Source organism: Colius striatus, chromosome 18 (assembly GCF_028858725.1).
Source record: "Colius striatus isolate bColStr4 chromosome 18, bColStr4.1.hap1, whole genome shotgun sequence".
NCBI lineage: Eukaryota > Metazoa > Chordata > Aves > Coliiformes > Coliidae > Colius > Colius striatus.
This window is the reverse complement of record NC_084776.1, coordinates 1,216,820-1,229,325: the sequence shown is the minus strand read 5'-3', so window position 1 is coordinate 1,229,325 and position 12,506 is coordinate 1,216,820. Positions and strand designations below refer to the sequence as shown.

General features: G+C 59.3%; 1 protein-coding gene across 3 annotated transcripts in view; it reads left to right on the top strand.

The window, feature by feature from the left end:
* The window catches only part of SLC38A10 (solute carrier family 38 member 10), a 34,651-nt gene that overhangs the window by 19,097 nt on the left and 3,048 nt on the right, over positions 1-12,506 (top strand). For all 3 annotated transcript variants that reach the window (XM_062010807.1, XM_062010806.1, XM_062010808.1), the window contains 5 exons: positions 3,495-3,648; positions 9,364-9,549; positions 10,216-10,680; positions 11,243-11,350; positions 12,104-12,283. In XM_062010807.1, the coding sequence (XP_061866791.1) occupies positions 3,495-3,648; positions 9,364-9,549; positions 10,216-10,680; positions 11,243-11,350; positions 12,104-12,283 (1,093 nt within the window). The remainder of the gene's footprint in view (positions 1-3,494; positions 3,649-9,363; positions 9,550-10,215; positions 10,681-11,242; positions 11,351-12,103; positions 12,284-12,506) is intronic.

Here is a 12,506-nt window from a genome sequence, read left to right as displayed (position 1 = left end):
GGCTAGGGAGGATTTACTGTGCTGGGAAGATGGTGCCAACTGAGGCTGCAAAACAGGGAAGTTGCACTAAAAGTAGTGAAGAAGGTTCCAGGGGGAGGGATATGGGCAGCCCCAGATGTTTGCTGGCCAGCAAAAGAGCACCAGTGGCTTCTGCCAGCGAGTTGTTCATTATCACAGAGGCTGTGGGTGGCTGGGCTGGAAGGCTTTGCTGTGTTGGAAGGACAGTCAGGTAACAGAGCAGTTAAAAGGCATGAAGTCAGCGTGCAGCACTGTGGAGAGTGTTCCCTTTCTTGTGGTTAAGCGTCAGACGTGTTCCTGTGAAGCTGCAGGTCTGTGTCCTGCTGCTCTCCCGAGCCCTGAGCTGGGGGGACACGGTGAGGTTTGGCACAGAGCTGCCGAAGGTCGCCCGAAGGTCTGTAAACAGAGTGTTTAACTTCTAACAGGAAGGTGTTGGCTTCCCAGTGTTGACACAAGCCTGTCAGAGAGGCCCCTCCTAGGGAGGCCGGGGCTGCTGTTGTCCCACTTGAGGAAGAGGAGCTGTGGAGAGGCTGCTGGAGGTCAGGAAATGACCCCTCGGTCTCGCTTCTGTGCAAATGGAAAAGAGATTCCCCTCTTCCCTTCCCTGGTAGCACAGTGGTCAGCTCACCTTCAGCAACAGTGCTTGTGGTCAGCACAGTCCCTCACCCACGGGATCCCCTCACCCACGGGATCCCCTCACCCACGGGATCCCCTCACCCACAGCATCCCCTCACCCACAGCATCCCCTCACACAGCCTGTGTGTGGGGCAGTGGAGGGCCTGGCAGTGACCAGGGCTCTGCATTCCTTCGCCGTGACTCCGTCCCTCGGAACTCTCCCTGCCCGGAGCAGCTCAGCTCATGTCGTCACTCTGCACAAACACAGGGGTTCTGCCTCTTGCTGCCGGCCCAGGCGTGGTCAGAGGAGCTGGCCTGAGCTCATGGCATTTGTGTACAAAGTTCCAGTTGTGTTGTGTGAGGAAGGGCTGGCTGAGGCAGAGCCATCAGCAGAGGAAACGGCCACAGAAACTTCCTGCCCCGAGTTCCCGTGCGCTCGTTGCTCCTCTCGGGACACAGCCCCTGGCCTTGCTGACCTGCCTGTTGCAAGAGGCAGCAGCCAGAGCCCTTTGCTCGTCCTCTCGCCACGTCCACATTGAGAGAGGCTTCTGGAGAAGGGTCTGTGCTCTGCAGTGTCGTCCCTTTCCTTGCTCCAGGTGCTCAGCTCTTCAGCAGGACGCTTTGGGGGTGAGTGGCTCCTCTGTCTGTATCTGCTTCCTTGAGCCACCAGCTCTTTGCACCCCACTTTCCTTTGATGGCCAGATCAGTCTTGCTGATCCCTTGAGTAGAAACTGCCTGGATCTACCTTGTTCTAAGTATCTCCATGGAATTAAGCCAAGTTGGGGACCTCTTTGTGCTGTCTTCACTTGGTGGTGGGGTGGGTGAGGAGGAGGAGGGGTGCTGACAGGGGAGGCTGAAGGCGAGGGTCACTGAGGGATCACAGCCCAACGGATGGGTCGTGGGCTGCCACGTGTGCCCGAAGCTGCTGCTCTGGGAAGCTCACAGATGAACTCCAAATGTGCAACAATCAAAGGGCTTTGAATCCGAGGCATCCCAGCCCCTGCTTCCCAACTAAGATAAGAAGCAACAAAAATCCTTTTCAAACATTTAATGTTTTCAGCTGTTTCCTACAGTTCCCTCCTCTCCCACGTTGCTCCTGGTTCCTGTGGCACCAGAATAGATCCTCTGTGTGGAAATGCTCTTCCTCTGTGCAGTTGTTTCTGGAAGACACCGGCACAGCCTTCCAGAGGCAAAGTGCATTGCTGCTGGGGCTGGGGCTTGTGTGAGGGGAGGAAGTGGATGAGCTCCAAGGCAGTGGCAGGGGCCTGCTGACTCTGCTTTTGGCCCGAGCCGGGTGGCAGGATATCTGCTCTTTGTGCACCCACACGGGGAGGCAGGGAGCAGATTGGACTTGTGTTTCCTTCACAGTGTCCCCAAGGCCTGGCCTCTGCTCCCTGGCCACGCTGCTCACCCCTTGTCCAGAGCTGCTTCACCTCCCACCAGCCTTTTCCTCCCGAAGGCGTCTGTCTGTCTGCAATGCTGTGCCGGGAGCGGGGTCTCCTGGGCCCGTGGCTCTGACCGAGCTGGCCCATGTTTCTGGGCAATCTCCCTCAACGAGGACAGCGTTGGCCTCTCTTCCCTCCCCTGGAAGTGCCAGGCTTTGAACTTCTTTCAGTTTCCTTTCTCCCCTCTGTTTGCAGTTTTCTCCCTCTGGCAGCTCCCAGTCCCAGCAATGCCCCTGTTCCCCGTTTCCCTCACACCCAGTAGCAGCCTTTTGTGCTTTTTGTGAGCTCTGATGTAAATGCTGTATGGGAAGGATTTAAGGGGGAAGAGGACATGGTCCTGTCCTGAGGTGGTGTCACAGCAGTAGCGTGGGTGCTGCACAGCTGTGCCAAGGGGCCGGGCAGCTTGGGTGCTTCCTGCCAACACGATGGTTGTACCAAAGCAGCATTTTACCTGCATCATAAATACCAGTTTGGTGCAAACATTCAGCTTCCCAGCATTGCACAGGCATTTTCTGCTCTGCACACGATGGTTCCTGTTGCTTCCACAGTCTGTTGTGAGAAGGGAGTTGGAGGAGACCTGGGTTTCTAGCAGAGGACGATGCTCCTTTCCACACTGCCGACTCGCAGCCACGCTCAGCGCTGTCAGTGCCTTGACATGCAAACCAGGTCCCCTCAGGAGCCCTCACTGTGACAATTGCAATGATTAACTAGGCAAAAATAATACCCTGGCTCTGAACTGCAGGTGTGGGCACCCACTGAGCTGGCAGCGCTCCGGCCAGGGAGCGGGCAGGCGTGTGGCAGCCCTGGCACAGGCATGGCACACACACCGTCCTCTGCGCTGCTGCACGTCATCCTGCTCGTCCCTCTCCAGTTACCCCAGGAACTGTCAAACCCCTTTCTTATCAGCTTCTGGAGCACTGGCTCTCAGGACTTGAGTGGGGACATCTTATCCTTGCTTTCAGAAAGAGGAGTTTTCAAGCAGTTGCCTGGAAACCTTTCTAGGCTGTGAACCTAGAGCTCTGCTCTCAGCCAGGCCTGATTTCATGGGCTTCCAACGTAGCCGCTGGAAATACCAGGGAATGAGTCTTTGGAGCTGGACCTCTCTCTGCCACATGCATTTTTCTCTCCTCACAACCTGTCCACTGGCTTTGGAGCCCTTTGGATAGAGGAGTTTCCTTTTCAACAGCTTCCAGCGTTCCAAACTTTCATCTGTACCTCTCGACATCCAAACACAAACCTCAGCCAACAGCTACTGGGGGTTTTTCTCCTCTTAAGTTTCCATCCTCTGCCTCTTCCTGACATGTGTAATTGCACTGAGCTTTGAGCTGTTTGCAGACCCTGTTTGCATGAAGGATGCTGTGCAGAGCAGTCCCGTTTGTTTTGCTGTGCTGACTGAAGCTCTGGTGCCTTGTGCAGATGATACTGTGGATTGGCCTGGGCATGCTGGTCATCAGCACATACACCACCCTGTCTGCAACAGAGGACACGCCGGTGAAGGCAGAGGCGGTGGGCTTGGAGCACCTGGACAGAGAGGAGAGCAGAATTGATCAGGATCCAGTTAAGATCCCAGGTATGTGTCTGTGTGAGTTGTGCTTCCCAGCCCTGCTCCAGCTCCACCTCTCCAAGAACACAGGTAGTTGTTGGGAAGTGTGGTGAGAGCAGGGTGTTTCCCAGGCAGCTCCCTGCATCGTCACAGCATCCTGGGGCCTCACCAGTGTGAGCTCTGACGGTGCCTTGTTGTCTGTGCAGGGTCTGGGGTCCCTGTCAGGGTGGTGCTCAGGGCTCCCCTTGGCTCAGGGCAATGAGCACAGCTCTGTGATCACAGCCCAGCGCTGGCCCTGCTCTGGCCACTGTCTGAGGCCTGAGTGGCGCAGGAGGGCCCCGCTCACTGTCATTAAACAACCCACTCACTGCACTCCGAGCTTGGGAAATTTATGGGCGCCGACTTTTGTTGTTGTTGTTGGTTTGGTTGTGAGGGTATAAATTTGGGCCGGGCTTTCGCTCTGACAAAGCCTGTGATTATGCCTCAGCTTTGTTTACTGGTGCTTGTTATTTACTGTTTGTGACCGTGGCTGCTGCTGCAGCGACGGCAGGTCCCGGCCTCCCCCAGCTGCGGCAGCTCCTCGCAGGTGCCGCCCGGCCCCGCGCTTGCCTTTGGGCTTTGCTTTTGTTTTTTATCCCTTTCCTATTCTTTGGAGGCCTTGAAATATCCTCCCTGAGATTGAGAACGGAAGGGAGAAAGGGGCTGTCTCTTCTGGAGATTATCCTCCCTCCTGGTTGTTGGCTGCGTTCCTGATGAGCAGCTTGGAGTGTCTCCGAGGCACCGGTGCTGCCGCCGATAACATTCACTCCCGGGCTGCTCCGTCCCTGAGGTTTTGTGCGTTGGTGCCCGTGCTCTCCCAAGGCCTGCACGCCTTCCTGGGCACCAGGCTGCCCGTGAACTCTCAGCAAAAGCCGCCCTCGATCCCTTAATGGAGCACACTCAGCGGGGCTGGGAGGAGGGATGCGATTGAATTCTTCCGTCTTGGTTAATTTTGGAGCGGTAATGGCCAAAGAACAGCTGCTCGTTTCAGGAGGAGCCGCTAATGACACGTGTTCTTGTGACTGGGAAGATAAAAACAAGTCCCATAAAAGATGGTGTCCGCTGGAGTTTGCTGAATCTCTTCCCCACTTCTCTGTGTGAGCCGGGGCTGGCGGAGCAGGCGCCTGCGGCTCATCGGCGTGTGCGCAGAGCTCAGCCTGGCACTCGCTGCTGGGTTAACTCATCCTACCTGGGAGGAAGCTGCTTTTAGTGCTTCTGGTTCATAAACTTCCCAGGCAGGAGCTGTGTGGCTCCTGATGTGCTGCCGGGTGTCTGCCCAGGGAGAGCTCGGCTGCCCTCCGAGGCCAGCACGGTCCTGGGGGGAGCAGGGGGGGTGCTGCTGCCTCTGCCCCCGGGGCAGGCTGCTCCATCCCCTGGGAGGAGGGAGTGGGATGGAGCCGGGCAGAGGGAGGGGGAGCAGGGAGCTGGTGGTGGGTGGATGCAGGGCTGCCCCAGGAGAGCCCCGTGCCTTGTGCCTTGGAGCCGTGCCTCGCTCTGCCTCCGCAGGATGTCGGCTTGACTAGCAATGAGAGGCGTTAAATGGTGCCCTTCTTCCCCCCTCCTCCTCCCCTGGCTTGCTTTGCAGAGGCAGGAGCCTGCAGCCTGGAAAGCCCCGCAGCAGCTGCATCCTGCTGGCGCAGGGGCTGCGGGCCGGGGGCTGCCCCCATCACCTGCCTGCCCTCGCTGGCTGGGGTTCCTCACCCAGGGCTCTCGCAGAAACGCACAGTCCCTCCCTGGGCAGCAGCCCTGGGTGCTCAGGCCCTTCCCTGGACCCTCTGTGCCCCATCCCCTGCTCCCCCCGGCCGGGACCCGGGAGCTGTGCGGGATCTTTTCCCAGTCCTGCCTCCGCCGACTGACTTTTGCCTGTCAGCGTGTGAGAGGAGTTTTATTGGCCTCTTTGATGTTGCAGAGACCAGAACTGTACAGACTTTCATTAAAGCCCTGCCCTGTGGGCCCTGGGATTATGAATATTAGAACATTGCCCTTTTATGTGAACACGTATTGACCAGCGAGCTCTGAGCAGTGTTTTTACTAACGACACCCAAGTGCCCATTACAGCCCCTGCCTGTATTGCTTGAGGTTTACTGTCAGCAGCTCTTCTGGAAAGGTATAAAACCCCTTTCAGCAGGGTTGTGCCTGGGTGCAGCGTGTGTGCCTGTGTTAAAAGGTTGCTAAGCTGTCTGTGAAAGCTCATGAAGGCAATTATCCATTTAAAAAAAAAAAAGAAAAAGCAAGCTAATTAGGCAATTTCTCTCAGTGTTTGAAAGCACCCCAGAGGGTCTCATGGGGGGGATTAAGGTTTTGTAATATTTTTCAGCTCCTTACTTGATCTGCTGCTGCTTCGTTTGCTTTCTCTGGCTGTTGTGCAATATGGGTAACAAAGACCTGATTCACTCTCCTTGTGCAACGTGCCCTTTCCCCAGCCTGCTGGGGACCCTTCCCTGGGGTCCTTTCCCTGGGGACCCTTCCCCAGCCACCCCATGGCCCTCCTGCCTCTGTGTTCCGTGGCCTCGGGTGAAACCTGGCACACGGTGGGATGCGCTGCTGAGGGCTCCTCCAGCCCCACGCTGCTGCTGCATCTTTGCCCCTGAGAGGAGAGCCCTGGGCTGGGCTGGGCTGGGCTGTGGCCTCGCCGTCAGCGTGAGCCAGGGCAGCCCCCAGCGTGTGTGAGACGTGGAGTGTGCACGGCTCCAGAGCTGCAGGAACAGCTTGACTCTGCTGCAGCTCTCCCTGGTGCTTTGTGCCAGCGAGCTTTTAATAGTGCCTGTGACACAGAAAAGGAACTATCAGCCTCTTGTAATTTGGGTTCATTTTTACTGCTGGTGCGTCAGGAGACAACTGTGAACTAATTTCAGTGATGCCATTCGATAACCTTGTGGAGTCTGTGACCGTTGTGGGGGAGCGGGGGCTCCCGGAGGCACAGCTGGGCCGGGGGACTCCCTGGGGAGGGCTCACTGGAGGGCAACCGTTTGCCCCCATCCCTCTGTCCCTGCCTGTTCATCGTTTTCCATAGCACAGGCTTGTGGGTCTTGCTCCATGCCACTGCACCGGAGCGATTGAAGCGAGTGTGGAGCTGGGCTGGCACTGGGCCCGAGCCCTGCGTCCCTCCTCAGCCCTTGCACGATGCTCCGGCCGTCGCTCAGCGGCACAGGGCGGGTTGGTGTGTCCCCGAGCTCCCTGGGCCATCCCTGGGCCTTCCCTGGGCTCGGGGGGAGCACAGCACGGTGGGGCCTGAGTCGCTGCCTCTGCAGGAACGGGCTGTGCGGACGCAGCTTTGGCTGCGGTCGTCGCTGCGGAGGACGAGAGCGATGGGAAAGCTGTGTTGAGGAGGGATTTAGTGCCTTTCTGGGACCGTTGCTACTACCCAGACCAGGAGCAGGGAGGTGGGGAGGGGAAGGAGGGGGAAGCTTTTAGGTTGCTAATCATGACATTTTATTGCAGCCTGGAGAGGCTGTTGGCAAACCACAACACATGAGCACACGCACACACGAGCTGCAGAGAGCTCCGGCTTCCCCCGGCCGCCCCGGCACAGCAGCCGGGACCCGCCGGCAGCCGGGGCTGCTCCGAGGCACAGCAAACCCTCCCGGTGCTGCCTCACGCCTTGCTGCCTCTTGGCCTAAGGCAAAAAGCTTTTACAGCCTCTCAGCCTTCTCCTGTAAAGCCTCAACGTCGCTCGTAAAGCATCGCGAGGCGCAGCATCACCGTAACGCTCTCCAGAGGGACCCGGAGGGCGACGAGACAGGGCGATTATTACACATCCCGAGCAAAGTGGTTCTGTGCAAAGCACAGCCCCGTGCAGGTTTCTGTGAGGGGCCGTTCATTCACGCCCTGATGATGAACTTGGTTTTGTTTCCCGCTGAGCAAATGACGGCTCAGAGGCAACCTCGGTCTGGTTGCGGCGCGGAGGCTTTCCTTGCGTGTGTTTTGTTTGTGTTTTGGTGTTTTCGTGCATTGTTTGCAGAACAGGGAACGTGCTTCCCCACCTCTTGATTTATGACTGATGTGTGTCCCGGCAGCGGGGCTCCTTCAGCGCTGTGGGGATCCGCGGGGGCTTTCACCTGCTGCGGGGTCCTCCGGCCAAACCCTGCCCTGCACACCACGGGAGTGCTGCTGGCAGCTCCTCCATTTCCCCCTTCCACGGGCAGCTTCTCCCTCTCATCCTTTTCCCTTCCCCTGCCGGGCAGCGGCTCGTTGTGCCCGGCCTCGCGTGGCTGTCGCCTCGTGCCGTGGGAACGGCTCAGCCCCCGCTGCGCCGCCGGGGCCCGTCGGGGTTCAGATGCGCCGCCGTCTCCTCCCAGCGCAGCCCATCCTTCATGAACCAATTAACGAGAAACTTTCCTCCAAGGGAGTAAATAATCTCTTGCTGCGAGGCCAGGGCTGAGCTGGGAACATCCGCAGCCGTGCCGAGCGCTCCCCTCCCCGGCCTCAGCCTCCCGCTTCCCAGGGCCCGCGGCCAGCCCTGGGCACCCCTCCTGCTCTCCATTTCTTTTCTTCCTGAAAGGAGGAGTGTCCTGCCCCGACTTGCTGAACCCTGGGAAGTCCCTCAATGGAGAGAGGGACCCTCGGGTACTACACTGCAGTTTCTCAGAGAACCCAGGCCCGGTTCCCCTCCCACTGTCCCTCCCCTGGCGGCTCTGGGCCAGAGGGTGCGTGTCCTTGGGCCGGCGCTGGGTCCTTCTGGCACGGATCCCCTCTCTGGGCCAGCGTTTTGGACCGACTTTGTTGATTTGGGGGTTGGGTTTCTCCCCTCCCAACCCCGGTAAGGCCCACGCAGCTGAGGTTGTGGCAATCTCTTCTTTCCCATGAGTTCATCTTGTAATAAATCGCACCAGCCCTGCGGAGGGGGAGGAGGGAACTGAACCATGTTTATAGACTTAATTCCCCGAAGGAAGTCGCGGGGGGGAGGGAAATGGGGGAAGAGTTGGGAGTTTGGTAGTTTTTGTGTTACAGAAGATGGATTGTATTTTTTTTTTCCCCAGTTTGTTGGATGGAAACAAATCTGCAGAACAACTTCAGTGCTGGGAAACAATTGGGATTTCCTCCTCTGCTGGGCTTCTGAGGGAGAGTTCACTCCTTGCTGGAGCTGTGCGGGGCGTCTCCTGCCCCCCTGGTCCCTCAGAAGGGGCCGATCCCATCCCGTGGGACCTGCCACGTGGTTACCTCAGAGCCTTGCAACTGCTCTGACTGGGATGTGTCTTCCAGAAACATCCCATCTCACTGAGGGAGATCTGGGGACAGTCCCCTGTCTCCCTTGGGAGCTTTCCTGAGTGTCAGTTTGGTTGTGCTCCTCAGAACCTCACAGCTCAGGGGGTCGTGCAGCTCCCCCACAGCCCCCCGTCCTCCTTGTGTGCCTTTGGCAGGCTGGGGAACGGCTCATGGGCGTGAAGGAGAAATAAATAGACATAAAAGTGGGGTTTTTCTGGTGGTTTGCAGCCCGGAGGGTGATGAGCTGGGGGCTGCGGGAGTTGGGGGGCTGCGGGCGGCCGTCGGTGCGCGGGAGCCGGGGGGATGCTGCCATCTGCCGCCGCGGACCCGCAGCTGCAGCCAGCCCCGGCCCGGCCGCCCCCGGGCGGCTCCCGAAGAGCCTCCGCGGGGAAAACACACAGGAGAGCCCAGGCTGCAGGGAAAACATCTGCCGGGCTCGTGTTGGTCAGGGAGGGCTGCGGCGGATCCCGCGGGTGACCCGCAGCGATGCGTTTGCAGAGCAGAACCCGGCGGTGGAGGAGGCAGAGGATGAGGATGGTCGTGATAAACCGAAGCTGCTGGGAGGGAAGGAGGAGATGGAGCAGCCACAAATCAAGGTGCCCATGGAGGTACCCAAGAGAGAGGAGGAGGAGGAGGAGAGAGGAAATCCAGAGCAGAAGGTGCAGCTGGACCGTCCTGATCAAGGTAAGAAGGAACCTGGGGAACCCTTTGGGGCTGGGAGATGCACATTGCAGGGCTGGTTCACGTAAAGATGATGATCCCTGACTGAATGGGGTAGGGGACTGGAACATCTTCCTTATGAGGGAAGGCTGCAGGACACGGGGCTGTTCAGCCTGGAAAAGAGGAGGCTGAGGAGGGATCTCATTAACACTCACAAGTCCCTAAAGGGTGGGTGTCAGGATGGGGGAACACTTTGTTCTGTGGAGTCCAGTGACAGGACAAGGGGTAACGGGCACAAGCTGGAACACAGTTCCACTTAATCACCAGGAGCAAGTCCTTTGGTGCTGAGGGGAGGGAGCCCTGGCCCAGGCTGCCCAGGGAGGGTGTGGAGGCTCCTGCTCAGGAGGTTTCCAACCCCACCTGGACACGTTCCTGTGCCCCCTGAGCCAGGGGAAGCTGCTGGAGCAGGGGCTGGGGCTGCAGCAGCTCTGCAGGGCCCTTCCAGCCCCCAGCATTCAGGGACTCTGTGATTTAGTGTTTGCTGCTCTGGAGGCTCGTTAGGAATGCAGCCTCCCGATGAGGGAGGAAAGGCAGAGCTGAGACACGGCAGCAGGTAGCTGGGTGCTGGATGTGCTGTTGCTTTCTCCTGTCAGTCTCCAGCCCCCTAACCCTGCCTGTGATCCACCCCAGGGATCGCCCTGCCCGTGGGGGAGGCGCATCGCCATGAGCCACCTGTCCCCCATGACGAAGTGGTTGTGGACATGGGGCGGGAGCGGGAGGAATCCGACGAGAACAAACCGGTGCCCGGAGGAGCCCAGGATGGGCTGCACAAGCCAGCGCTGGAGGAGCCGGCTGTGCCCCGTCCCCAGGAAGAGGCACTCGGCCTGAAGCAAGGGAAGGAGGCGATTGCTGAGAACCAAGTACAGGGAGGCACTGACGAGCCCCTCAAGGACCCGAAGAAGCCGCCCGAGGTGCTGGTGCAGCAGGGTGGCAGGCTGCCGTACAAAGAGCTGGAGCCAGACAAACAAGCGCTGGAAGCCAAGCTGGACGGTGAGAGGAAAGCTGAGGCTGCAGCTGACAGGGAGAAATCAAAGCTGCAGCCCCCCAGGAGAGCAGAGGAGGCCGTGAAGTCCGTGGGGAAGGAAGCCGACCCTGGTAAGCTCCCTCTACAGCAGCTCGACTGAACAAACTCCCCTCTTGGCCTGGAAGCCCCCTGGAGCCCGGGCAGCGTGGCTATTGCTGCTCACATCCTTCTCATTCCACGCCACGGGCGCGTGTGCGCGCGCAGCCCCTTCGGCAGCTGTTGGGGGAGAGGAGGAATCTGGTGGCTTTGACAGCTACTCTAATATCTGTCACACAGTTGTTGGCTCAGCCGCTGAGTGTCAGGTGCCGTGCTGTTCCTCTGCGTCTCCTGACTCACTGGGGACGCGGAGCCGGGAGATCTTGACAGGTAACACATTGCTAAGTGCCCGTCTGAAAGGCGGTTAGAGCCCTGCGTGCATGTTAATTGGCTGAGGTAGTTGGCTCTGGCTCGCTGCCACGGCTCTCGGAGATCGGTACATATTTCTTTTTATTGCTTCCCTTGCAGTCGTGGGGTTGAATATAAACTGTGCTGGCTCGGGCAGGGAGGGATGACGCGGCGCCCGGTCGCTGTAGGGAACATCTGCTGCCGGAGCCTCCTCACTGACCGCGAAGGGCTGTCGGTGTCTGTCTGCAGGTGAAAGGCAGGAGGCGCCCGTCCCACCCAGGGCAGATCAGCCTGAGCACAGGGAAGCCCGAAACACAGAGGAGAAGCAACAGGAGAACGCAGAGAGCAAACGGGAGGGTGAGTGTGTGACCCCGGGGCAGCGAGGGCAGGGGCTGTGTCTGCAGCGGGACGCTGCCAGCCCGCGCTGCTCTTGGCTCTCAGCAGCACATAGCTTTGGGCCGGAGTCACCTCCGTGCCGGCAGCGGTTGCAGCCTGTCTCCTGCGGGCTGTGCCGCGCTGGCAGGGCCGCTCGGGGACGTGAGTCACGCTGGGCCCGGCTGCTCCCCGGCCAGAGCCAGGCTCCGCGCTCAAACCGTTTGGCTGGTGCCAAGCAGGGGACTGGCAGCGCGGTGGGGCATCGCCCTGTGGCCTCGTGGTGTGGGGCAGACGTGGGGGAGCAAAGCCCCATCTGGTCCCTCTGTGGAGCCTCCTCTGTGCTGGCACTGCACAGGGAGCTGATCCCCAGGCTGTTGCCCCCCACACAGCCGGCCTGTGGTGGGGTCCCGTGGCTCTTTGCCTTCATTCCGCTCTGGAGACCACTCCCACGTGCCTGTCCTTCACTGCTCTCCTCCTCGAGGGAGCTTGGTGTGATCCCTCAACACAGATCTTTGGAGGGCAGTGTCCTGGGGCAGCCCGTCCGTGGGGGTACCACGTACACCCGGGTACCGGTGGCAGAGCCGTGTGCCGCCTCCTTCTCTCCCTCCTGGCAAACGGGCAGTGTTTGCAGAATGGGACCATCCTCCTGAGGAAAGCCCCTGAAGCACAGAGAGGTGATGAGCGAGGGGTTTGAGTCATAGACATTGGGGGGTTTTCTTTCTTTCCCTTCTGTAGAAGCAGGGCAGGAGAAGCTGCTGGACCACGCTGCGCTGCTGCAGGTGATCAAGGAGCAGCAGGTACAACACAAGCAGCTACTTGACCAGCAGGCAAAGCTGCTGGCTGTCATTGAAGAGCAGCACAAGGAGATCCACCAGCAGAGGCAGGAGGAGGGAGGAGAAGAGAAGCCAAGGCAAGGTAAGGACATCTCCCAGGAGCAGAGCTCCGCCCTGGCACCATCAGTGCAGCTTTGGAATTGGGCTCAGAGAGATGCGAGTGCCTTTGGCACAGGGCAGAGCCCACTCTGCAGAAGCCCTCCCTGTGTCTGGCCTCCAGGGTGGGGATCCTGGGACACTCTCCCCCAGGACTCTCCCTGTTCTCCCTGAGGCTGTTTCAGTCTCGAGGTGACAGGAGACGGGAA